Here is a 22,012-nt window from a genome sequence, read left to right as displayed (position 1 = left end):
CAACTGAACTAAATCCTTAAAAATTAATAGGCGGTCTTGGTAAATTTCTATTCCTTAAGCTGTGGGGTGGGAACCTTGTCTTTAAATTGTTCTTGTTCGTTACAGTGTACATTATATTAAACGTACTCTCTTATTTGTAAAATATCTCACAATTAAAAAGTAAATAGAATATCTAGTCAAGGATTTGAGAAGGACTCTTAGATGTTTCAGCTGTGTCTAAACAAAATTTTAACTTGAAAGAAATGCTGATGGTAAAACTGGAATTGTACTCCTGTATTTTCAGTTTTTAAAAATATAAGAAGTTACATAAAATCTCAAAAGTAAAGTGGAATTATAAAAATCAATGGGCCATGGTGATGTTAATATAAAATAAAAATAAAAACTTTTTAAAGAAGATTTTATTTATCCATTCATTAGACACAGAAGAGAGGCAGAGGGAGAATCAGGCTCCCTGCAAGGAGCCCAAAGCAGGATTCGATCCTGGACCTCAGGATCACGCGCTGAGCGGAAGGCAGATGCTCAACCGCTGAGCCACCCAGGCGTCCCTAAAAATAAAAACTTAAAACTGTCAAGTTATTTTACCAGCAAAAACATAGATTTATTTAGGAATAGCAGAGGTTTGCAATCCAGGACAATGAACCTGCAACAAAACCGTAGGCAAGTTCAACAAAGAAGAGGAATGTTATTTTATGGAAAAGAAAGAATTTGGGAGGAATTGTTTTGAACACCAATCTATTGAAGAGAAGCAAGAGTTTAGGGTGATGATGGTTTCTCATTGGCGGGTTTGTAGGGGCAGGGTAGCCCATTTATTGCAGGAGATGCAATGTACATCTTTTTCTGTGGGAGCCTGTAACTTATGATTCTCTTCTTCTTCTTCTTTTTTTTTTTTTATGATTCTCTTCTGTTGAGATTCTTCTTTTAGGGGTCTGTAATTGACAATTCTTCCTGTAATTGACATTAAGTGGTATAGTTGCCCCTTCCAGCCTTCCTTTCTAGCAGCCTGTGTCCACTTTAGTGGTTTCCCTTTATTAATTTTCACAATGGACACAGAACTCCTGAAGAATACAGATTTTTTTAAAAAAATGAAATGGTTTCTGAGTCAATTTAAGCAGAGATCAACTCAAGTTTCAGCCAAATGTTTAAAAGGTGTTATCATTAGAAGAATGAATCTCATTTACATTTTGGAAATGGAAACCAATTTTTTTTTTTTTAGATTTTATTTATTTATTCATGAGACACACACAGAGGCAGAGGCAGAGGCGGAGGGAGAAGCGGGCTCTCTGAGGGGAGCCCCCGGGGGACTCCATCCAAGGACCCTGGGATCACGGCCTGGGCCAAAGACACTCAACCACTGAGCCGGCAACCCAGAAAACCAATTTTTAACCCTGTTCTTGATTAAGGTGCTACAGATCATGCAAGGTTTAAGGTTTTTTTTAGTGCTGGGGTTTGCATCTATTTTATGAATTTTTAAGCGCCAACCGGCAGGAGCTGGCCCTCGAGTCGGGGATCTCGAGCAGGTAACCACCAATTCACCTGCTGCAATCTGAAGTGCCAAACGGGCCACTATCTTGTGCTCAGTAATCGAGTCGAGTAAAAATGCACAAATAAATCAAGTCGAAATCAAATAAAGTCTGAGTTCTGACAGTGTGTCAAGGAAAGGTGGGGAGCAGGTGGGGTTGTCCAGATCGATCACGCGTTGGTCTAGGCACAGGCGACGGTAGACGCAAACGGAGACAGACATTCGGGAACTGCAGAAAAACTGGTGTGACTGGAGGGAAATGGAACCTCATCTGGCCAGACAAGGTGCTGCGGGAGCCTCCGACCTGGTCTCCCCGGCTCCTCCTCCCCACCTCCCTTTCCCGTTCCTCGGTTCCCCTCTCCCGCTCCCTGCCGGCACCGCCCCTCGGCAAGAGCGTGGGCGGAAATGGGGCCTTGCAGGTCATCTCTCCGCGCCTACCTAAGGGCGCGCCGGGCTGCTGGCGCCGCTCGATGACGTCACGGTCATTGACAGCGTGCGGCGGCGGCCGCGGTGGCTGCTACCCGGGCTGGGGGCGGCCGGGTAAGGGTCTGAGTCGACCTGCCCGGCCAGGGCGTCCTCCGGGGGCGCGGGAGGTGGCCCAGGGCTTGCAGCCGGGGCCGGGGGGGCCGTGTGCAGAGCCGTGGGGTTGGGGGAGGGAGTTAGGAGGCCCAGAAACCTGACTCTGAGAGGAGGGCGGCGGGTGTGCTGGAGGGGAGGCTGCGTCCAGGTTGGGAGAGAGGCCCGGCAGTCGGGCACCGGGGTCTGGCGGCAACCTCCGGGCCGGGATTGGGGTGAGGGTAGTCGGGGCCTCGGGAGCTTGGGGCTGGGAGGAGCGCGCTCACGAGTCTCTCTCCCCCTGGCCCCGGTGCCTCGCGCGGCTGCAGGTGCAGCATGTCTAGACTGGGGGTCCTGGGCGGCGCCCAGGCCGGGCTGGGACTGTTGCTGGGCACCGCCGCGGGCCTTGGATTCCTGTGTGCCCTTTACAGCCAGCGGTGGAAACGGAGCCAGCGCCACGGCCACAACCAGAGCCTCCCTAATTCCCTGGACTACGCGCAGACCTCAGAGCCAGGACGCCAGGGTACGAGCCAGTCTCCTGAGACCAAAGTCATGGCTGACGGATAGGCCTAGGGTCCGGGCTGCCTTGAGAAGAGCCTGTGGGACAGGAAACGGAGGGGGGTGGGTACCTGAGGGTTTCACCTTTTTGTAAAGCTTACTGAAAAGGCAAGCAGTCTTCCTCTTCTGTACTTTTTCCTATAATTGCAGGAAAAGGCTTGTGAAAAGGCTGTTTAGCTGTCACTTTTAGTTCAGGCCACGTTTTAAAGGTACTTAGTGTTGGGTGAGGTGTTTAATAAGTAGAGAAAGTCCAAAATAAGGCAAAAGGGAAAACTAACCTCAGGGGAATTAAGCCTTAAGGCTTACGTGTTCAATTATGTGTTGGAATTTGAAAGGAACTTGGAGACTATCCAAGTTTTGTTTTGGTTTTGTTTTTTTTTTTTTAATCCTTTTTAGGAGAAAATCGAGATTCAAAAAGATTATGTAACTTTACCCAGGTTGTCACAGAGCCATTAAGTGGTAGGATTGGGCCTGGTCACCTGGTCCTGTGGACTTCCAGGGCATGGATGTGGGGTGCATATACAGTAGAAGCTTACTGTTGCTGGAAGCCAGCCACAGCTGAAATAGGTAGTGCTTTTGTCACTTTGACCTTAAGTCATTTGAGCAAGGTATCTAGGGCTGGTTCAAACCACTCTCAGGTGTGTGTAATAGAGGAGCATTGCGGTCACCTCATCCCACGTTAATTGGGAATGAGTGTTTTCTCTGATTACCAAATGCCAGATGGGTTGGAAAAGTTAGCTTTAGAAGAGTCTCCAAAGAGCTATCAATTTAGATTGCAACTGTTTGTCCACATTTTATAACCTACTGGTAACCTAGTAAATGTGCTTGTCTTTCCTTTTCCTTGTGGTTTGTAATTTCTTGGCAGTAGATGTTTGGAAAATGTGGGCCAAGTTCCCAGAGATTTCTTTTTTTTAAGTTTCGTTTAAGTGATCTCTATACCTGACATGGAGCCCAAACTCACGACCCCACGATCAAGAGTCGCGTGCTCTACCAACTGAGCCAGCCAGGCCCCCCAGAGATCTTTCTTGCTCTACATTCTTGAATAATGTTGGGTGTGTACTGTAATCCAACCTAGACCCTTAACTAGATTTCCTTGAACGCATTTGTGCTTCCCTGGACTGTGGGTCCTGCCTTCCTGGTTTCTTTATTTTTACATTTTCCAGTAGAGTTGCCTTGGGTAGCTACCAGTTTATTAGCATTTATTGTTGGAATTGACCCGGAGCTCAGATGAGGGCTCAGGAATGGTGTTTTTCCTATGGGGAGTGGATGGGCTTTTCTCAGCATACCTTTTCTCTAAGTGTCTGCTTTCTCCTTGCCTTTCTCGAATGATACTAAATGAAGTCCCTGGGAGGAGCTCAGAGTTTTCCTGGCTCTTCTTTGTGAAGTGAAAGCTCAGAATTTGAGTAAATTCCCTTTAGTTTTGCTGTATAGTTAGTACTGACTGCCTGGTATCTGGGAACTATCCCGGCAGGCCAAGGGTTTGTTTTCCTCTTACAGGGCAGTGCTCTTGGCAAGCATTTTACATTACCTGCTAAAGACCCCAATGTGGAAGGTTCTTGGAACAGAGTGGGCTCTTGTTTAGAAATTGGGATCTTGATTTTTTTCTTTGAGTAGTTACTCGAGACTTACTACCAGGACGTAGCTGTGAACATAAACTATCTGAGCCTCAAGGGTTTTTGTAAATTGAGCTCCAGTGAGAAGCAAGTGTTCTTAAATTCCAGGTCCAAGGTCTTTCCCTCACCCTGCCTCAGGAGCATCACTGTCTGCTCTCCTTCCTGCAGTGAGGCTTCTCCGAGCAGTCCCAGGGGAAGCGGGAGATGCTGCAGTGCTGCTCAGCCTTCCACGAGAAGGGCAGGAGGAGGTGCTGGACCGCCTGGACTTTGTGCTGACCAGCCTGGTGGCCCTGCGGCGGGAGGTAGAGGAGCTGAGGAGCAGCCTGCAGGGGCTTGCTGGGCAGATTGTTGGGGAGGTCCGGTAAGTGATGCAGCCCTCTGTCCTGCCTTGTTCCTGCCCACCAACTTTTCCCAGCCCCTAGAGCTTTTTCAACTGGGCTGTGCCCTGGCCTTTGTTGCTGTGTCTAAGGAAGAAGCCAGTTCTATAACTTCTCACACAATCGGCAGGGAAGCTGTGTGCTTGGTACCTTGCCTTCCATAAGTTCCTTGCCGCTTTTGGGCTCTTATGGTCTGTTGTAGCAGCTGAAATGCTTTGTTCTGATTTACCTGGTCTGCCGCTGCAGGCTGGGTCCAGGGAGAAGCCTTTCTTGTTCTCCTGAGGGTAGAAACCCAGGATTTTCTCTGGCTTCGGCCCTTTAATGAGCAATAGTAGTAAGACGTTCCCTCATGGGGAGGGGAAAGACAGACTGTCTGGGGCCCAATAGCACCATCTCCAAAGGGGCCTGCCTTTCAGATCTCATATGGAAGAGACCCAAAGAGTGGCTCGGCGGCGAAGGTTCCCATTTGCCCGGGAGAGGAGTGACTCAACTGGGTCCAGCTCTGTCTACTTCACGGCCACCTCTGGAGCCACGTTCACAGATGCCGAGAGCGAAGGCGGGTGAGTCATTTCTCTTTTAAGCACTTGTGGCTTCAACTAGGTTATGTTTTGTAAAAGTACTATTTACCTATGGAAAATTCACACTGAGCTGCTATAAATAATTTTGGGAACATGGTAAAGGTATAAATGAATAAAATAGGGAATTGGTTAAATAAGAAAAACCATCCACCTTATGTCACCCAGGCAAATGAAATGTTAACAGTGCTTATTGTTGCATCTGTCCTTTCCTCTGAGTAGGTTTTTAACACAGTTACTGTAATTCTTATTTGACTATTTTTTTTAAAAGATTTTTTATTTACTCATTTGAGAGAGAGCACAAGTACAAGGGAAGCAGAGGGAGAGGGAACAGCAGACTCCTTGTTGAGCAGGGAGCCCGGTGAGGGGCTTGATCCCAGGACCGGGGATTATGACCTGAGCCGAAGTCGCTTAACTGACCGAACCACCCAGGAGCCCCTGTTTTCATTTCTCCTATAACATTAGTTGGGCATTTGCCTGTACTATCACAAGGACTTTATAAGCATTTTTTAATGACTTTATTTCCTTCAGTCAGTGGCTAAGCCAGGTTTATAGAGCCTTCTAAGCACTAACTGTGCTCCCCTCTCCTAGAAGGTCCTTTCTTCCCACATGGGAGGTTTGCTCATGCTCCCGTGCCTTTACAGGTTGGGAGCTGGCTGTCCTGAGTGCTTGGTAGCTCAGCAGGTCTGACCGTAGGCCTTACCGTGATAACGGGGAACAGCAGCAGGAGTCTTGTGGACAGCCTCCAAATGTGGTCAGACTAAGGACTTTTTGATTTGAAGTCACTAGTACCATTTTGAAACTTTGGTCTCAACCATGGAGTCTGAATGAACATCTTTGTTGTGGTGCCTGATGCTGTCATTGGCAGCTTCTACCCTTGTCTGCTGGTAGCTCTTTGAGGTCTCGAGGCTACCTTTCTTCCTCCCCAAGGAAAAGAGTGGCACAGAGAACAGCCCAGCCTTCTGCTGGGACAGAAGGACTGATTCAGCTATAAACATGCAGGGTGATCTTTGCAGCAGTGGCCTTCTTTAGCAGAAACACCTTATGATATTAACTAAGTTATTTTTCCCCTGTGGCAGACACCTCGCCAAGGACTTTAGAGCCATTTCCTTATCTAATTGCCCTGGGGATCCTATGAAGTAGGTGCTGTTCTTCCTTTTTCTCCGATGGAGACTTTAGGCTTAGCAATGTTTGATGCCTCGCCTAGAGTTATACAGCTATTAAGTACAGGCTCAGGTGGGCTCATCTGCAGGGCTGTGAGGATCTGTGATCTAAGGCATGGCTTGGTTGTGGGGGTGTGGAAAGGCTTTTACAAGAAGACAAGTCCCATGCAACCCTTGAGAGTTCTTCCCAAGCTGCCACAGCTCCCTGCCCAGGGAAGACCCACCTATGGCAGCACAATCTATTCAGTACCTCTTACTCAAAAAATTTCAGCCTCATTTTCTTGTTTGGGACAATACATTCTCCTGCCTCTCCTCATTTGGTTTTCTAAGAAAATTAAGAATATTACTCTCTTTTTCCTTTTTACTGCCACTGGGCATCTGTCCTGGATTTATTAATTGCTCAGACACCTCTTGCAATAAGCCAAGTCTTGGTAAGAGCTTTAGTCCTCCATTTGTGACTACTGTAGTTGAGGTTATCTGATCATTCTTATCTGTATCATCAAGGGCTAGTGGGCGTGGCCCTTTTCAATTACCTAACACTTCTGTTTCCAGAAGGCTGTTAGAGGAGGCAGCAAAAATGGAATTCATATTTGACACATCTGGACTGAAAAGAAAGAAGGACAAAGTAATGGATAGTAGATCCTGAGATTTGAGTTTTTCTTTTTTTAAAGATTTTTAAAATTTATTTATTCATGAAAGACAGGCAGAGGGAGAAGCAGGCTCCATGTAGGGAGCCTAATGTGGGACTCATCCCAGGTCTCCAGGATCACACCCTGGGCCGAAGGCGGGGCTAAACTGCTGAGCTACCCGGGCTGCCTGAGACTCAAGTTTTTCTTTTCTTTCTTTCTTTCTTTTTTTTTTTTTTTTTTAAAGATTTTATTTATTTATTCATGATAGACAGAGGCAGAGACACAGGCAGAGGGAGAAGCAGGCTCCATGCAGGGAGCCCGATGTGGGACTCGATTCCGGGTCTCCAGGATCATACCCTGGGCCAAAGGCAGGCACCAAACCACTGAGCCACTCAGGGATCCCTGAGACTCAAGTTTTTCTCTGCAACCCGTTGAAGCAGGTCACTTGGGTGGGAAACTAACATTTGTAGGAGGATGGAAAGAAAGAGACGTCATAGCTCTGCCCAAGATCAGGACATAGAACTCAAGGCCTTTAATGATGATTTTAAGAAGTTGTACAAGGGACACCTGGGTGGCTCAGTCAGTTGAGCAACCGATTCTTGATTTTGGCTCAGGTCATGATTTCAGGGTGGTGGGATTGAGCCCCCAGGTCAGACTCTGTCCTCATTAGGGAGTCTGCTTGAGGTACTCACCTTCTCCTTCTGTTCCTTCCCCCAGTTCACACATGTATGTGCTCTCTCTAAAATAAATAAATCTTAAAACAAAAAAAGGTACAAACTTCTGGGAATTGTGAGAGCCAGGGGACTGAACCAGGGAAGCTTGTTTTGCTGCTTAGGGCCTCCCTGGGGCTTTGAGGGTCATAAATGGAAAGACAGGCCTATCAGCCACCTGTATGGGACCAGAGGAACGGTGGTTTTCTTAATTACCAGCAGGCTTAGCCCATGACTGTGGCATGTAGAAGCTGATGGTGGTACATGGTGCAAGACTCTGGTTTAGCTGGCTGCTATCTGGGGCAGTGGCCATGGTGAATAATTCTTTTTGCCATGGTTGGTGCCATATAGGTCAAGGGGGAATTTTGGGAGGAGACCACAAACTATGGAATGGTTTTGAACATACGGGACCAAAGGAGGCGTGCTTCTTTGAGGGATGAAAGGCTGAAAATATTTAATAGCCTATGCCATTGAAAGCTGTATTCCCTTTTTCCTTTTCCAAATAAAATAGCAACTTTGAGCTCCCAGGGGACCAACTGTGGCAGAGGCAGAATCACTGTGTGATTCATGTGGGTCCATGAGCTTGTTCTTTTTTTTTTTTTTTTTAAAGGTTTTATTTATTTACTCATGAGAGACACACAGAGAGAGGCAGAGACATAGGTAGAGGGAGAAGCAGGCTCCATGTAGGGAGCCCGACGTGGGACTCGATCCTGGGTCTCCAGGACCCGGGCCAAAGGCAGATGCTCAACCGCTGAGCCACCGAGGTGCCTCCATGAGCTTGTTCTTAAACACAGGACCAAACATAGCTTTAGTTCTCTCCTAGTCCAAAACCACCTTATCCTAAAACACCAGCTTCTCCAGCAAGCCTTCTCAGCCAAGGATTGCCCGAAACCTCATTGCCACTCCTTCTTGGCCATTTATCACCTCATTTACATTGCTCTTATCTACCCCACCACTGGGAGTCTCTCAGCCCTGGTTGCCTTTGAATGCTTTAGCTCAGCCCCTCTAAAGGGGCTTAGGAAGAGTCAAAAGAAAGAAAGTTAATTATCAGAAGGGAATATGTGTATAACTGAGTCCTTGATCACTGACTTGTGGGCCCTCCTCAAGGGGTAGAGTAGGGTAGCTCTGGCCTCCGCGGGAGCCATGGGTTCTCTTCCGTTTGTGGGAACAATGTGTTCCAGCCAAGGGCACAGCTCCAAAGAGCCATCTCAAAGGTCCCTCCCAGGCCCTGGCAGATCTCAAAAGCCCCAGGGCATGTTAAAAGGACACCCCTGTCCCTGGTGGATTTCTCCCGGGGCTGGATTGGTGTTCTGAGATGTGTGAGAGCATGGTGTTACTATAGAGACAGCCTTCATACCTGCGGAAGCCCCGGAAGCTCATGGGGGCTGATGTCTGTGCTCATTGAGCAGGTGCTTGCCCACCCGCTGCGTGCCAGCCAGCAGGGTGGCAGATTAGCGAGGCAGCTCCCTGATGTGGGGCTGAGGTGTGATAAGAGCCTCCCTGCCTCACAGGCCCCACCAGCAAAGTCCCTCCTGACCACTCCTCCTGCTCAGCCATGCGAGCTCCCTGGCAGTGCTGGACATCCCTCCTGGCTCAGCTCACTAGAGAGACTGTGCTGATACTTATGCTCTAGGAGGGAGAAGAGCAGGGGTCCCTCGCTGGGAGACTCCTGATTTGAATGCCTTATTGGAGGGAGTTCAGCAGGCAATAGTGTCTCCCCTTCTTTCTAGTAATAGGAGATGTGAGACTCTAGCTCTTTATCCAGATAGCCCATTTACCCATCTTGCCTTTGGGCCTGCTGGGCTGAGTAGGAGGCTCTGGTAGACTCTGATTTGATTCTCTCATTTGGGCAGGTTATTGTCCAAGCCTTCAGAATTGGTTGGGAGTCTGTCTAGGCTGCCTCTGTGTGGTCTTGTTCGTCACCACCCAAGTTCATTGTAAATCTGATGCCACTTCTCTTTGTCCCTTTAATTTCAAAAGTTTTTACTGCAGATTGCTAGAGGGGAAAGAAGTTGGATAATATATTTAAAAGTAAGGTGAAGTTAAGGTCAAGTTCCTGTAGTAGCTGTTCCTGGGGCCCTTTTTTAGATGAGTGTGGAAGCTCCTCTGTGAAGCAGCAGCAGGGACTGGGCACTCGGTCTGGTTGCTCACTTGGTACCTTCCAGACGAAGCCTGCCTCCTTGTGTCTGGCTTTCTGGCCTACCACTTGCAGCCAGACTTGATGCTGTTTTGTCCTGCCTTTACTTGTAGGTGCCTCGCTCATTTCTCCTTCAGGCCTGTTTTATGCCAGGCATAGGTATCCTGTCCCTATTTTTCATTCTAGGATGGAGGAAGGCATATCCCTAAATGATCCTAAGGTCTTGCCTGTGCTTCAGAACCTTCTGGCTCTGACTGAATCTGCTTTTCTTTTACTCAAGTCTGGAGGTTTCTCTGGTATCTGCTTCCAGGCCCTAGAAGTCCGACATTGTCCTCTGCTCAGTTTTTGTCTGAGTCAGTTGGCAGTTGGGGAGAGCACCCTAATCAGCCACTGGTGAAAGCCAAGATCCAAGAGAAACGTGGCCTCCTCTTCAGGGAGTGCTGGGGGTTCCAAGAATAGACCTATCCTTGGATAGGTCCGGCTTGTGGCGGCCCCAGAGATACCTTCCCAGGTGGTTCTGTTTGCATCTTCCTCTCCTGAGTGTAGCTGCAAAGTGGCCTTTCCCCTCCCCCAGCAAGTTCCTAAGGTTTCCAGGTGCTTTTCTACTGTGGTTCAGGTTTGGTTGCTGACAGGACAGAGGTGTACCTTGAATTGGGAAAGAAAATGTAGATATTTGGGTTGCCCATGGCCTCAGAGGCTGGCACCCACCCATGTTGTTTCTGGTGGGTGCTTTTGGCTGATAAAGCAAATGTGACTGACAAACCCTTAGCCAGGCTCACATCTACCTCAGATCAGCTCCACCTACATTATGGTTTTTATCTTAAGTATTCCTTTTTTACTTATAAAAATGTATGTTCACTAAAGCAATCATATATGTTAAAAAGTAGAAAAATTTCCTTTAGTTCTTTTATCCTGAGTTCTACTAGCAACATTTTGATGCATTCCTTTCTAGGCTGCTGCTTTCTAGCCTTTTTCTTTTTCTGATTATCTAACCAACTTGGTGGTAGCTCAACAGGGGGTTCTCATATTGCCCCCAGCTGGTCACTCTTTCCATCTAGGATCATTTTCCCAGCCCATAGTTCCCATAGGAAGCTTTCTCTCAAGCACTAATTTCTGCCCCTAAGTGGTAGAAATGGTTTTTACATGGCGCTCTGGACAGCAAGCAGCATCATAAGAGCCCTTCTTTGTGGGTGGGAGATAGAGCCTAGAGTCCTGAGGCTAATACTCTCCCTTGACTCTGTCACTTACATTTCTCTGCCACAGTTACACAACAGCCAATGCTGAGTCTGACTATGAGCGGGACTCTGACAGGGAAAGTGATGACGGGGAAGATGAAGTGAGCTGTGAGACTGTGAAGATGGGGAGGAAGGATTCTCTGGACCTGGAAGTGGAGATGGCTTCGGGCCCGGTGGCCAGAGCCCCGGAGACTGGAGGCTTCCCTGGCCTGGACGATGTGCTGCCCCTCCTGCAGCAGGCTGACGAGCTTCACCAGGGCGGCGAGCAGGGCAAGCGGGAGGGCTTCCAGCTGCTGCTCAACAACAAGCTGGTGGTAAGGCTCCAGCTGCCTGTCTGCCCTTATAGCCTCCCAGCCCCCCTGCGAATGGAGGAAGGCCACTGTAGTTTCTAAGCCTGCAAGGTGACATAGGAAGGGAAATGAAGGTGAGGTGACTGGTTCTGCATGTATCCCTCAGGGTTGCACATCCTATTCCAAGTAGGCCATGCACTGCCTCTTGGGGCCTAGGTGTACCGCCTGCCCCAGAGCTTCCTCCCTATGGTCGTCTGCCTCCTATAGAGCTATTGCAAAAGAGCTCTCCTTCTTAGAGAGAAATGTAGAAAGAGCTGGAATATTCTTTTCCTCTTTTATTTCCCTTGAGGTAGAGCCCAAGCTGCCTGCCCTACTTGAAGTTTCCATCACAAGTGACAAATGTATAGGTCACTCAACCACAGTTCCCTCTTCTTCTGGTTAACTGCCAGAATTTGTGCTCACCAGCTATAAATGCCCCAGTTAGAATTTTTCCTTTTCTTGGGCATTTTCACATTTTTCACTATCAGCTAGACTTCTCATTGTGCCTCATTTCATCTTGGAGTTGACCTTTCCTCCTCACAGTATCAGGCCAGAATGCCCTCACTCTGAAGGTTATGCAATCTACTGGCTAGAGATGACGCAGCATCAGTTAGCTAACTGCAGGTGCGAGGTCGTGTGGGGGTGGAGTGCTATGCATAAGGCTGGCCTGATGTCAGTTTGTAACACTAGCTTGGAAACTCAAAGGTAGGGCATGGGGAGAAGGCCAGAGCCCCAATTCTCTGCAGCTAAGGAAGAGGGGCCTCATCCATCCCTCTCTGTTTGGTCTGCAGTATGGAAGCCGGCAGGACTTTCTCTGGCGCCTGGCCCGGGCCTATAGTGACATGTGTGAGCTCACAGAAGAGGTGAGCGAGAAGAAGTCGTATGCCTTGAATGGTAAGTGCTGACAGATTCCTGACGGGAAGGTGACTGACTGACTCTAAGCATAGAGCTGGCCCGTGTGTTTGGGGCTCTGGGGAGCCACCAAGATTTAGGCTGTGGGGGCAGTTGTGGCTCATTTACTCACTAGGGACAAACTGGTTCTCAGGGACTTCTTCCTTCTTGAGATAGCAGTCTCTGCTTTCCCTGCACATCGTGATTAATTACAGGTGTAAATGTTTTTAGGGGTAGCCATATCATACTAGCATAATTCTTTGTTCTCACTCCCAAGCTGTAAGAGAGGCCAAAGTCTGCTTTCTTAATCTAATCAAAAAAGAAGTGGTTTTCTTTTCTTTTCTTTTTTTTTTTGCTGCTGCTTAGAAATCTGGTTTGAGTTATGGAGGCTGTAAGGCAGGTATTCTCTAAGAATATGAGTAGAGTGTGTTTGGTGAATGCCTACAAGAAGCATTTTGGAAGAATGCTACTAGCTTAGGAGTCCTAGGGATCTACCTAACAACTATTGCCAAAATCTGTATCCTGGCAGGTAGGGTGCATATGAATTATACCAAACTCAGGGCTTGTCCCTATCTGTCATGTCATGTAGAATCATGGGACTTTGAAAAATCACTGGTTTTGTGGGGAAGATGTGTCCTGCTTAGCCACACACCACAAGTTGGGCACTATCAGCAGGCTTCGAGGTCTTGTGATTCAGTTAGACATCTAAAGTTAACTGTTGGGCAGCCTGAGTGGCTCAGCGGTTTAGCGCCGCCTTCGGCCCAGGGCGTGACCCTGGAGACCCGGGATCGAGTCCCGCGTCAGGCTCCGTGTATGGAGCCTGCTTCTCCCTCTGCCTGTGTCTCTGCCTCTCTCTCTGATTGTCTCTCATGAATAAGTAAATAAGTAAATCTTTAAAAAAAAACAAAAAACTATCTGGGGCGCCTGGGTAGCTTAGTCGGTTAAGCATCTGCCTTCGTTTGGCTCAAGTCATGATCTCAGGGTCCTGGGATCAAGCCCTGCATTGGACTCTCTGCTTGGCGGTGAGTTGGCTTCTCCCTCCCTCCCTCCCTCCCTCCCTCCCTCCCTCCCTCTGTGATCTCTCTGGATCTCCATCTCTATCAAATAAAACCTTCAAAAGAAAAAAAAAAAGATATCCACTTTGGATAATTACTACCTCCTCACTTAGAAACATTGAATCTTTGCTAATGTAGAATGTGACAATACCTCAAGGTCATTGTTTTAAGCATTTGTAGAATTGTCAATAAAGAACAGGCCATCGCTTCTCGGCCTTTTGGCTAAGATCAAGTGAAGAACAGGCCAGTTGAATTGAATGTTTATTGATACAGATCCTCTGAAAGATGATCTCCAAGTTTTAACAGAAGGTGTTACTGTTTGCTTTTTTCTTTTTAAAAATTTCTACATTCCTTTCTAAGTTTCACAGCCCTGTATAAGTCTGCTCCTGCTGTAGGACAGATGGAGTATCGTTAGAGGTCCTCCTAGAATTTCCCTTTTTAGGACCATCCTTCATGGGTCTAAAGGTTTTCATTTTGTTCTCTCAAAGTTGGACTACCACGAGGCAGCCGTTCTGTGGGATCTCAGGTGGGGTATCTTTTCATCCCTCCCAAGTTGGCAGGAAGGTACTCTCAGCTCTTATTTTTCTAGTAAGATCATGCTTTGAAGTGGGTAGAGAAAAATCCACTAAGACCGTGTCCCTCACTGATGGAGCCACATATTGTTTAGAAAGCGGAAATTGAGCTTGGGGTGAGGGGAGAGTTTCTTATCAATCAGCTTGAAAAATATTTATACAACATTATACCATAATTACTATCATTTAAGTATGAGGAAACATTTCACATCAGCCAGCCTATCACCTCAACCCATTACGTTTGCTCCAGCTTCTCCATGTTCCTTTTGAAGTCATCTCCATTTTAATCAAAGGAGAAATCCCATTTCGCAGTGTGTTCCTTTCTCCAGTGTTGTAGGCATGATGTTCCTCAGCTAGAGGAGATCCTTTTCAAGAGCTTTCACGTTTAGGCCTCGATTTATCAGTCTTGGTGCCTAGAAAACTAAGCAAATGTCATCTCTGGTCAGACATTTGCCTCTGTTGAGTTTTGGTCTAGAGCCCTGATTGATGTTCTTAGATCATAGAGTTTTTTGAGAATTTGATCAAAAGTCAAGGTAGTCCTTCTGAATAAAATGCACATGTACCTAAAATTTCATACAACTTCAGAAGGATTCATAGACCTGAAGCATGCTCATAATCCTCTAGGGTAGGGTCTTGTTAGGGACAGTTTGATTGCCATTGGGTTCTTTTATATTTAAAAAGCTGAGGGGTACCTGGTTGGCTCAGGCGGTTAAGCGTTAGACTCTTGGTTTTGGTACAGGTCATGATCTCAGGATTGTGAGGGCAAGTTTCACAGGGGGTTCTGTGCTCAGCATGGAGTCTGCTTGAGATTCTCTCTCCCAACTCCCACTGCTCAAGCACACTCTCTCAAAAGCTTTGAACACATCAGGTAGGTGTTGTTAAAAGGTAGCTGAGCAGCTGATGAGAGAGATAGGAAGATTGAGGTGAAGCAAAAGTTATCCCTGAGAAACTATTTGCAGCTTTCACTCTGTTCAAAATCAAAATTATTCTAAACAAGTTCAGGTTGGGTAGGGTTTGGTAAGAGCTAGAGCAGTCATTCTTGCCACAGTCCCTTGTGGAAGTGTGCCCTTGTTAACTCTGGATCACCTTTGTCCCTACAGGAAAAAAAGAAGCAGAGACTGCCCTGGAGAAGGGGGATGAGAATGCTGAATGTCACCAGTGGTAATAACACTCTGCAGGGTTCTGAAAAGAGCTAGCATGAGTTGAGTGGAAGAGAGCCAATTCTCTGCCAGAAGAAACAAGGAGAGGGAGCTCTGGCCTTTATTACCATATGGCTGGGCCTAACCGAAACCAGGGACACAGGGGAGTTTTCTTTGGAAGGGGCCCTGGAGAGTGAGGCAATGGGGATTTTGGAGATTTTTTGTTGTTATTGGGGCTTGGAGAAATATGTAGCTTTTTAAGAGTCATCCTAGCTACAAAATTTGTGGATTCTTGGTTTTTCATGGAGGCCGGCATAATTTGTAGCTCCTTTGCCCTGCACAAGCTTTTCTTTCCCCTAACTGCGATCCCTGGCTGGTAGTGGACTTGGCTTCTTTGCTTGGCTTGCATGACTTAAAGTGAATGTGAACTCACCCCCAGGAAGTTTAGTTTATTAGTTTACTAAAACATCAGTCCTGCTTGTTGTCTCATGTGAGGCAAAGTTCTGCCAGCTTCCATGGGTCAAGGCCAAGTTGTGTCCTAGGGCCTTGTTCCAGCACCTCAGAGTTTTAGTGAAAATTCCCCTCCCACCTCCCCCTTGCTTTCCATATTTCTGTCCTCAGATTCTGTCTGCAAGAGTTTAGAGGCCAGGTCATTCATTGCCACTTCCCTGTGGAATTCCTTTGAGCTCCTAGACTCCCAAGGGTAGAAACTAGTCTCATACTTTATTGGGGAACAGCTGGCTGGATGAAATAATGAACCTCTGGAAGTGTCTGATACAAATGCCCTTGAATATTTAGTGAATATATGAAAAAGCAACATGGGTCTCTAGACACTCATTTGTCAACTGTGCTTCTAGAAACAATGCCGGGGGTGGGGGTGGGTAGTGAAGCTATTGTTTTTGAAGAGCGGAAGATGGGAAGCTGGCTGGCTGTGTTCCCTTGGGAGGGAGTGGAGGACTGAAATCTGAAGCCTTTCTTCCTCTGCTTCTCTTGGCTCCCAAATTAACGTGAGAATTTCCTGGAGTATCCCATCCCAATTTATCCTGGAGTACAGCTTCCCAAGGACATGCTTATATGCTTCTTAAGCTAATGAGACCTGCTCAGGAGATAAGAAGCAGTGTACTTAGGTTCCTTACATTTTGATGCTGATTATTAGAGATCTGCTTTTTAAGTTTTTATGACCCCCATTGGCTCTACTCATTCTATGGGGAAATGGGTGGAGACTTAGACTGAAGCATTGCCTAAATGTTAAGTATGAGAAATTTACTGTGGTGGATCTACTTTTTGTACCTGGCATACTTTGGAGGATTATGAGACTACCAGTGTTTGCCAAAGAATATTGGGACCACAGATCTGTGAAAAAGAGGAATTTTTATACATATGGAAATGCTATTTTCAGCTGTAGAGTGGGAAAGGGACAGTGGATGGGAAGCCCGTTCCTTGTCTCTGAGCTTGCTGCGGCTTTCCCCCTTAGGTATGCAGTGCTTTGTGGTCAGCTGGCTGAGCATGAGAGCATCCAGAGGCGCATCCAGAGTGGCTTTAGCTTCAAGGTGAGGAAAGGCTTCTTTTCCTTCCCTTGTGCTGCTCTTTCCTAGCTCCTTGCAAAGGGTGTTCCTACAGTCTCTATGACTTGCTCTTCTTCCCTTAGCAATTCTGATGTATATTTACATTTTTCCTCTCAGGAGCATATAGAAAAAGCCATTGCTCTCCAGCCAGAAAACCCTATGGCTCACTTTCTCCTTGGCAGGTGGTGCTACCAGGTAAGCTCAATTTCAGGGCCTGACATTGGGGTTTTAAGAGTCCTGTTAACAGGGATCTTGCAGTGAAAACCTGGGAGCAAGATCCTCAGCCTGGTCTGGCTCAAGAGCCGTTTCCTCTGAATGGTGCTATTACTGGTGACTTGACCAGACCTCTTTGACCCTGTTTTCATATTTGATGTTCTTTTTTTATTCATGGGGCATCTGGGTAGTTCAATTGGTTAAATGCTCGACTCTTGGTTTTTGCTCAGGTCATGATTTCAGGGTTGAGAGGTGGAACCCATATCAGGCTCTACACTCAGTGAGGAGCCTGCTTGAGATTGTCTCTCTCCCTCTGCCCCCCTCCTCCCCAGCTTGCACTCTCTCTCAAAAAAACTTTTTATTCACTTTGATGTTTTGTGGCAGGTCTCTCACCTGAGCTGGCTTGAAAAAAAAACTGCTACAGCCTTGTTTGAAAGCCCTCTCAGTGCCACTGTAGAGGATGCCCTCCAAAGTTTCCTAAAGGTATCAGGAGGGGATGGATTTCTTTCTGGTAGGGGGCAATTTTATGCTTGCCTGTTCTATGGGAAAATCAGAACCACCTGGACAGGATATAAATATAGAATCCCCTGGATCTAGACTGGAAAGTTCTATTTAATAAACTTCAGCCTAACTTAAATTTGGCAATTCCCTAACTGAAATGCCTTCCTCCCTTTTCTAGGCTGAAGAACTACAGCCAGGATTTTCCAAAGCAGGGAGGGTATATATTTCCAAGGTAAACTCACCTGCCTTTTGCAACATAGATGAAAGTCCAGTCTCCTGGTGGTGTTTCTCCCAGGTTTTCACTGTTGTCTCTTTTCAGTGCTACAGAGAACTAGGGAAAAACTCTGAAGCTAGACAGTGGTTGGAGTTAGCCCTGGAGCTGCCAGATATCACCAATGAGGTAATACTTTGAAGATTTTTTTTTCTTTTCTTTTCTTTTTCTTTTTTTTTTAAGATTTTACTTTTTATTCACGAGAGACATAGAGGCAGAGACACAGGCAGAGAGAGAAGCAGGCTCCTTGCAGGGAGCCCAATCTGGGACTTGATCCTGGAATCACACCCTGAGCCACCCAGGCATCCCTGAAGAGCTTTTCTAATACCAGATTCCATTATTGAATCATGTGACCTATTCAGGAAAGAAAATCTTCCCTTAAGGTCTTATTTCCCTATATAGAGTCTATATTTTTGCATATAGGCTCCTTTGTATATATCTTACCTGGGAAAGGAGGCAGATTCCATAGGCGGCAGGCTATCCTGGGAAAAACAGAGCTCAGAAGGGGGACAGTATCACTGGTTTGGGAAATGCTGGCTTAGATTTTTGAGTACTGTCTTATTTTGTCTCCCTAGGATTCAGCTTTCCAGAAGGACTTGGAAGAATTGAAAGTAATTTTAAGAGAATAGTCACATTTCAGTGACTTGAAGGAACTGCCCTGCTTAGATCATCCGGAATCTAAGACTGCTTAAGTGAGGGTCCTGACTCCCGGGTTTGACCGGTATACATAATCATTCCCCAATTTCTTTCCTGTTGCCCCCTGGTTAATTTATTCTAATCCCTTATCTGAAATTGGGGAAGCACTTAAGGCCTGGATTGCTGTAGAAGTGAATTCTTGAAAAATCAAGAGTAGTATACATAGCACTGAAGGCTGCCTTCAGCCTGCTGATGAGGTGGATGAACTTCAAAGAGCTATAGAAACAAAACACAGAACTTGTACTCCCTAATCTTTTCTATTAATATTTAACACCAAAGTATAGAGTTCTAAGGCTGTCTATCTGGGTAAAAGGAAAGGTCAGGGCAGCCCATGGATAGTGCCCTCTTCTCACGTATCATGTGAATTTTAACTATTCCTGGGCCGAGAGGCTGGACGACTTCACTTCCAAAGTCCTGATAGCTTTTGGAAGGACACCAGTGTGTAAAGCTTAGGAGATTGTGGAACAATGTTCTGAGGAGTTGCCTGGAATATATTTTGGTACAAACCTGAAATAAACCAAATTTGATTATATTCCCCTATGTTTGCCATCAGCTCCTTTCTTGCTTGACATTTCCGTAATTGTTTCCTACTACTGAAACTAATGCAGACAAATAGAAGATAAATAGCACCAAATAGTTTAAGCTCTTGGGTTAGTTATATGTAAAGCACAAAGAGCTTATTTTAGCCTAACAAGGCCTATTCCACCTAGTTCACGCTTAGGGCCAAAATCTCACCTGATAAATTCCCATCTACAAGAATAATTGAGACAAGTTTATAGGACTCAAGGATTAAAATACTTTTATACAAGAACCAAACTTCTATTCCAGAATCTGCCACTCTGCCTTACTATATACCATTCCAGGTTTGGTTTGTGGTACAGAGATGAAAGAGAAGACCAGAGACAAGGCTGCATCGACTGGGTCTTCCTATCTCCCTACATATAGTATGATCAACAAAGGCAACAGCAGAGATTTTCTAGGCCTCTCTGCCCAGTCCTGGCTGAGAAGCCTTTGAAATTCAAAGAGCTGTTTAAAAGCCATCCTGAGTAGAAGTCCGAAGGGGAGGATCCCAAACCACTAAAGTAGAATAATCTAGACAAGTGTCAAGATTCTACAACACAACTCACAAAAGGCCACTGGAAAGTCATGGGCTATTCATCTTGTAATAATCTCTACTAGACCGAATGATAATAAGCTCAATTATGAGTGTATGACTTCACTTTAAAATTTTCAGTTTAGTGCTGCCTTTGGCCGAGGGCATGATCCTGGAGACCCAGGATCGAGTCCCATGTCAGGCTCCCTGCGTGGAGCCTGCTTCTCCCTCTGTGTCTCTCATGAATAAATAAATAAAATCTTAAAAAAAATTTTTTTTTTCAGTTTTAAACCATTAGAAACTGATGACCCAGTGCCAAAAAGTTATTTTATGGCCCTATCTTGAAATATTCAGCTTATACAAAAATAATTCCTATAAACAGCACAAATAACTACTTTATTAGCAGCCCCACACTAAATCTACTTAAAGAGCCTCTGAAATACTTTGAGATTTCAGAATTATCTTGAGTTACTCTTAGTAGTTAAAAAACCAAGCAAGTAGACGGTAACGGACTGATGGCCCAGTAGGCTTGTTCTGTAGCCCTTAACTAAAAACAAACTTTTAGGGATCCCTGGGTGGCGCAGCGGTTTGGCGCCTGCCTTTGGCCCGGGGCGCGATCCTGGAGACCCGGGATCGAATCCCACATCAGGCTCCCGGTGCATGGAGCCTGCTTCTCCCTCTGCCTGTGTCTCTGCCTCTCTCTCTCTCTCTCTGTGACTATCATTTAAAAAAAAAAAAAAAAAAAAAAAAAAAATAAAAACAAACTTTTACCTAAGATAATTCAGGCAAACTAACTTAACCTGCTTCTGATGGAAAGAGTTTTACTGGCAGAAGAAAAAGAACCTGTGAGGAGACCCACTTTCTTTGCCACTTAGGCATTTTAACATTACCCAAACAGAAAAGAATCCAGTCTTCCCAGCTTATGTCTGCAAGAAAACCAAAGATTGGCCAGTAGGTAGCTGTTAGTCCTGAATCAACCCCAAGGCACTATGTCAAAGGTATTCCTTACTTCCCCTGAAATAATTCACATAGAAATCAATACGCTTCAGTCGGAATAAACATTTCAGATCAGTCTGTGACTACTGACCTGTCTCCTGTTAATACCATCAGAAAAGCCGATACAATAACCGGTTTTCCAGAAGCCTTTTTCTGGCAGTCACAACAGGAAGAGGCCTATGAAGAACCCCAGGGAGCAGTCCTCTTCATTAGGCTGCAGCACTTAAGGTTTCTCACAGGACAACCCCCAATGCTTCAGTCTTTGGCATCTCCCACTCCATCTGCATTGATGGCAAACATAGCTTCAGCTTCAGGAAGACAGGGAGAGTCGTAGATTTTGCAGATTCTGGTTTCCCCTCTTCCTTTCCTCAGATACAGCCTGACCCAAAGAGACAGACCAGTTATTATAATTTTAAAATCTTTTTCCTATTCATGGTAGATCTAAACTTCTTCAGACTTAAATACTTCTTAGGACTTTGGGGGAATCTTTCTGTATTCTTTAGGGGTATTTCCAACCTGGAGGAATCCACGCCTACTCTGCCCGCCCGCCCCTTAGTGGATTTTCCATATTGAAACAATTACTTTCTTAATAAGGGAGAGGGATATCCTTCATATTCATTCTTGCATATTTGAGGGCTTTTAATTCCTTTATAAACTAAAAGCAAACATACACACTAACCAGAGCATGACAGTTCTGTCTAGCCAGGGACTCCTGGGTCTAATTATACAAACATAGCTTTAACTGGTTTTAAATGGAAATGCTGTATCTTCATGTCTACTTTCATTAATATGACATTCCAAGACAAAGTCTCCTATTCCATCACTTTACCTGGTTGTTGAGGCATGAGCAATGATATTTCCTCCAATAGGTTTTTTAGGATCTGCAGCAAACATGGCTGCTCCATCCACTTGGGCTACCACCTGGTTGGTGATTACCACTGCTACACCAAACTGACAGAGAAAGGATAAATGTCATTTTTTTGTGGCCAAAGGACCTTATTGCTGCCACCCCTTTCTCCACAAAGTAATGAATGATTAATATATCTCTTCATATCTGTTATCTTTATGACACTAGGCTCTGACGTTCTGGCCTCCCAGCAAGGCCCCTGAAAATTGGGCATTCTCTGTCCCCATTCCCCAACTTACCTCATCAGCAAGTCGCAGAAGCATCCGCAGAAACCTGGCTAAGTGCATCTGCCTGGCAGAAAGCTCCCCTCGACCTGAGTAGTCTGTTCTGTAGAGGGCAGTGGCACTGTCTACAATTAGCAGTGCATACCTATAGGAAACAAGGACTCTATGAAGCCTATTTCGAGCCTGTGTCAGATTGTGCTCCCTTTCTCAGTACCTTAAACTTTCATATTCGTAGTTACACTCATACATAAATGTTTTATTAAAATATTTGTACAGCATTCATGTCTGAGGCACTATATAATAAGTAAAATTTTCAACCAGTTCAAGAGAATTACGGCTTCATTTCTTAGTGACTTGACCCGAACCCCAACACAACAGTGTCAGACTAAGAAGGACCAAAACTTAAATCTTCCCATTTCTTTCTTTCTTTCTCTTTTTTCTTTCTTTTTTTTTTTTTTTTTTTTTTTTTTGGTAAATTTATTTGACAGC

At 45.8% G+C, this 22,012-nt stretch overlaps 2 protein-coding genes and 1 long non-coding RNA gene across 4 annotated transcripts in view; 1 reads left to right on the top strand and 2 right to left on the bottom strand.

The window, feature by feature from the left end:
- The first annotated feature begins 1,918 nt into the window (after positions 1-1,918).
- RMDN3 (regulator of microtubule dynamics 3) lies at positions 1,919-18,843 on the top strand. Of its 2 annotated transcripts, none has more exons than XM_038580077.1 (13): positions 1,919-2,059; positions 2,404-2,597; positions 4,414-4,606; positions 5,039-5,182; positions 11,100-11,385; positions 12,192-12,294; positions 15,019-15,079; positions 16,532-16,607; positions 16,740-16,817; positions 17,220-17,318; positions 17,515-17,568; positions 17,656-17,736; positions 18,183-18,843. In XM_038580077.1, exons 2-13 carry the CDS (start codon positions 2,411-2,413, stop codon positions 18,234-18,236), a joined length of 1,416 nt encoding a protein of 471 aa, XP_038436005.1. In that variant the 5' UTR covers positions 1,919-2,059; positions 2,404-2,410; the 3' UTR covers positions 18,237-18,843. The 2 variants fall into 2 exon arrangements, with proteins under 2 accessions (XP_038436005.1, XP_038436006.1); XM_038580078.1 differs by having other exon boundaries at positions 2,012-2,059; positions 2,506-2,597.
- On the bottom strand, positions 13,595-18,330 carry LOC111093283. The gene is made up of 2 exons (XR_005381518.1): positions 17,579-18,330; positions 13,595-14,339 (listed from the first exon to the last, which is right to left on the bottom strand). It is a non-coding gene; the product is annotated as an uncharacterized LOC111093283 (long non-coding RNA).
- Positions 18,844-20,460: 1,617 nt separating the features above from the next.
- The window catches only part of RAD51 (RAD51 recombinase), a 35,154-nt gene continuing 33,602 nt past the window's right edge, over positions 20,461-22,012 (bottom strand). Inside the window, exons 8-10 of the mRNA NM_001003043.1 lie at positions 21,539-21,668; positions 21,222-21,343; positions 20,461-20,771 (exon numbers count right to left, since the gene is read on the bottom strand). Coding sequence (NP_001003043.1) covers positions 20,648-20,771; positions 21,222-21,343; positions 21,539-21,668 — 376 coding nt within the window. The 3' untranslated portion in view covers positions 20,461-20,647. The remainder of the gene's footprint in view (positions 20,772-21,221; positions 21,344-21,538; positions 21,669-22,012) is intronic.

The sequence above is a fragment of the Canis lupus genome, chromosome 30, assembly GCF_011100685.1.
Source record: "Canis lupus familiaris isolate Mischka breed German Shepherd chromosome 30, alternate assembly UU_Cfam_GSD_1.0, whole genome shotgun sequence".
In the NCBI taxonomy this organism is placed as follows: Eukaryota; Metazoa; Chordata; class Mammalia; order Carnivora; family Canidae; genus Canis; species Canis lupus.
This window is presented reverse-complemented; position numbering and strand designations above follow the sequence as displayed.

Bases quoted from the DNA above. Each gene is read 5' to 3' on its own strand.
- RMDN3 (XM_038580077.1), top strand. From the start codon at position 2,411: ATGTCTAGACTGGGGGTCCTGGGCGGCGCCCAGGCCGGGCTGGGACTG. The intron at 11,386-12,191 runs GTAAGGCTCCAG...TTTGGTCTGCAG, and splicing joins TGCTCAACAACAAGCTGGTG to TATGGAAGCCGGCAGGACTT. The intron at 16,818-17,219 runs GTAAGCTCAATT...GTTTTGTGGCAG, and splicing joins TTGGCAGGTGGTGCTACCAG to GTCTCTCACCTGAGCTGGCT.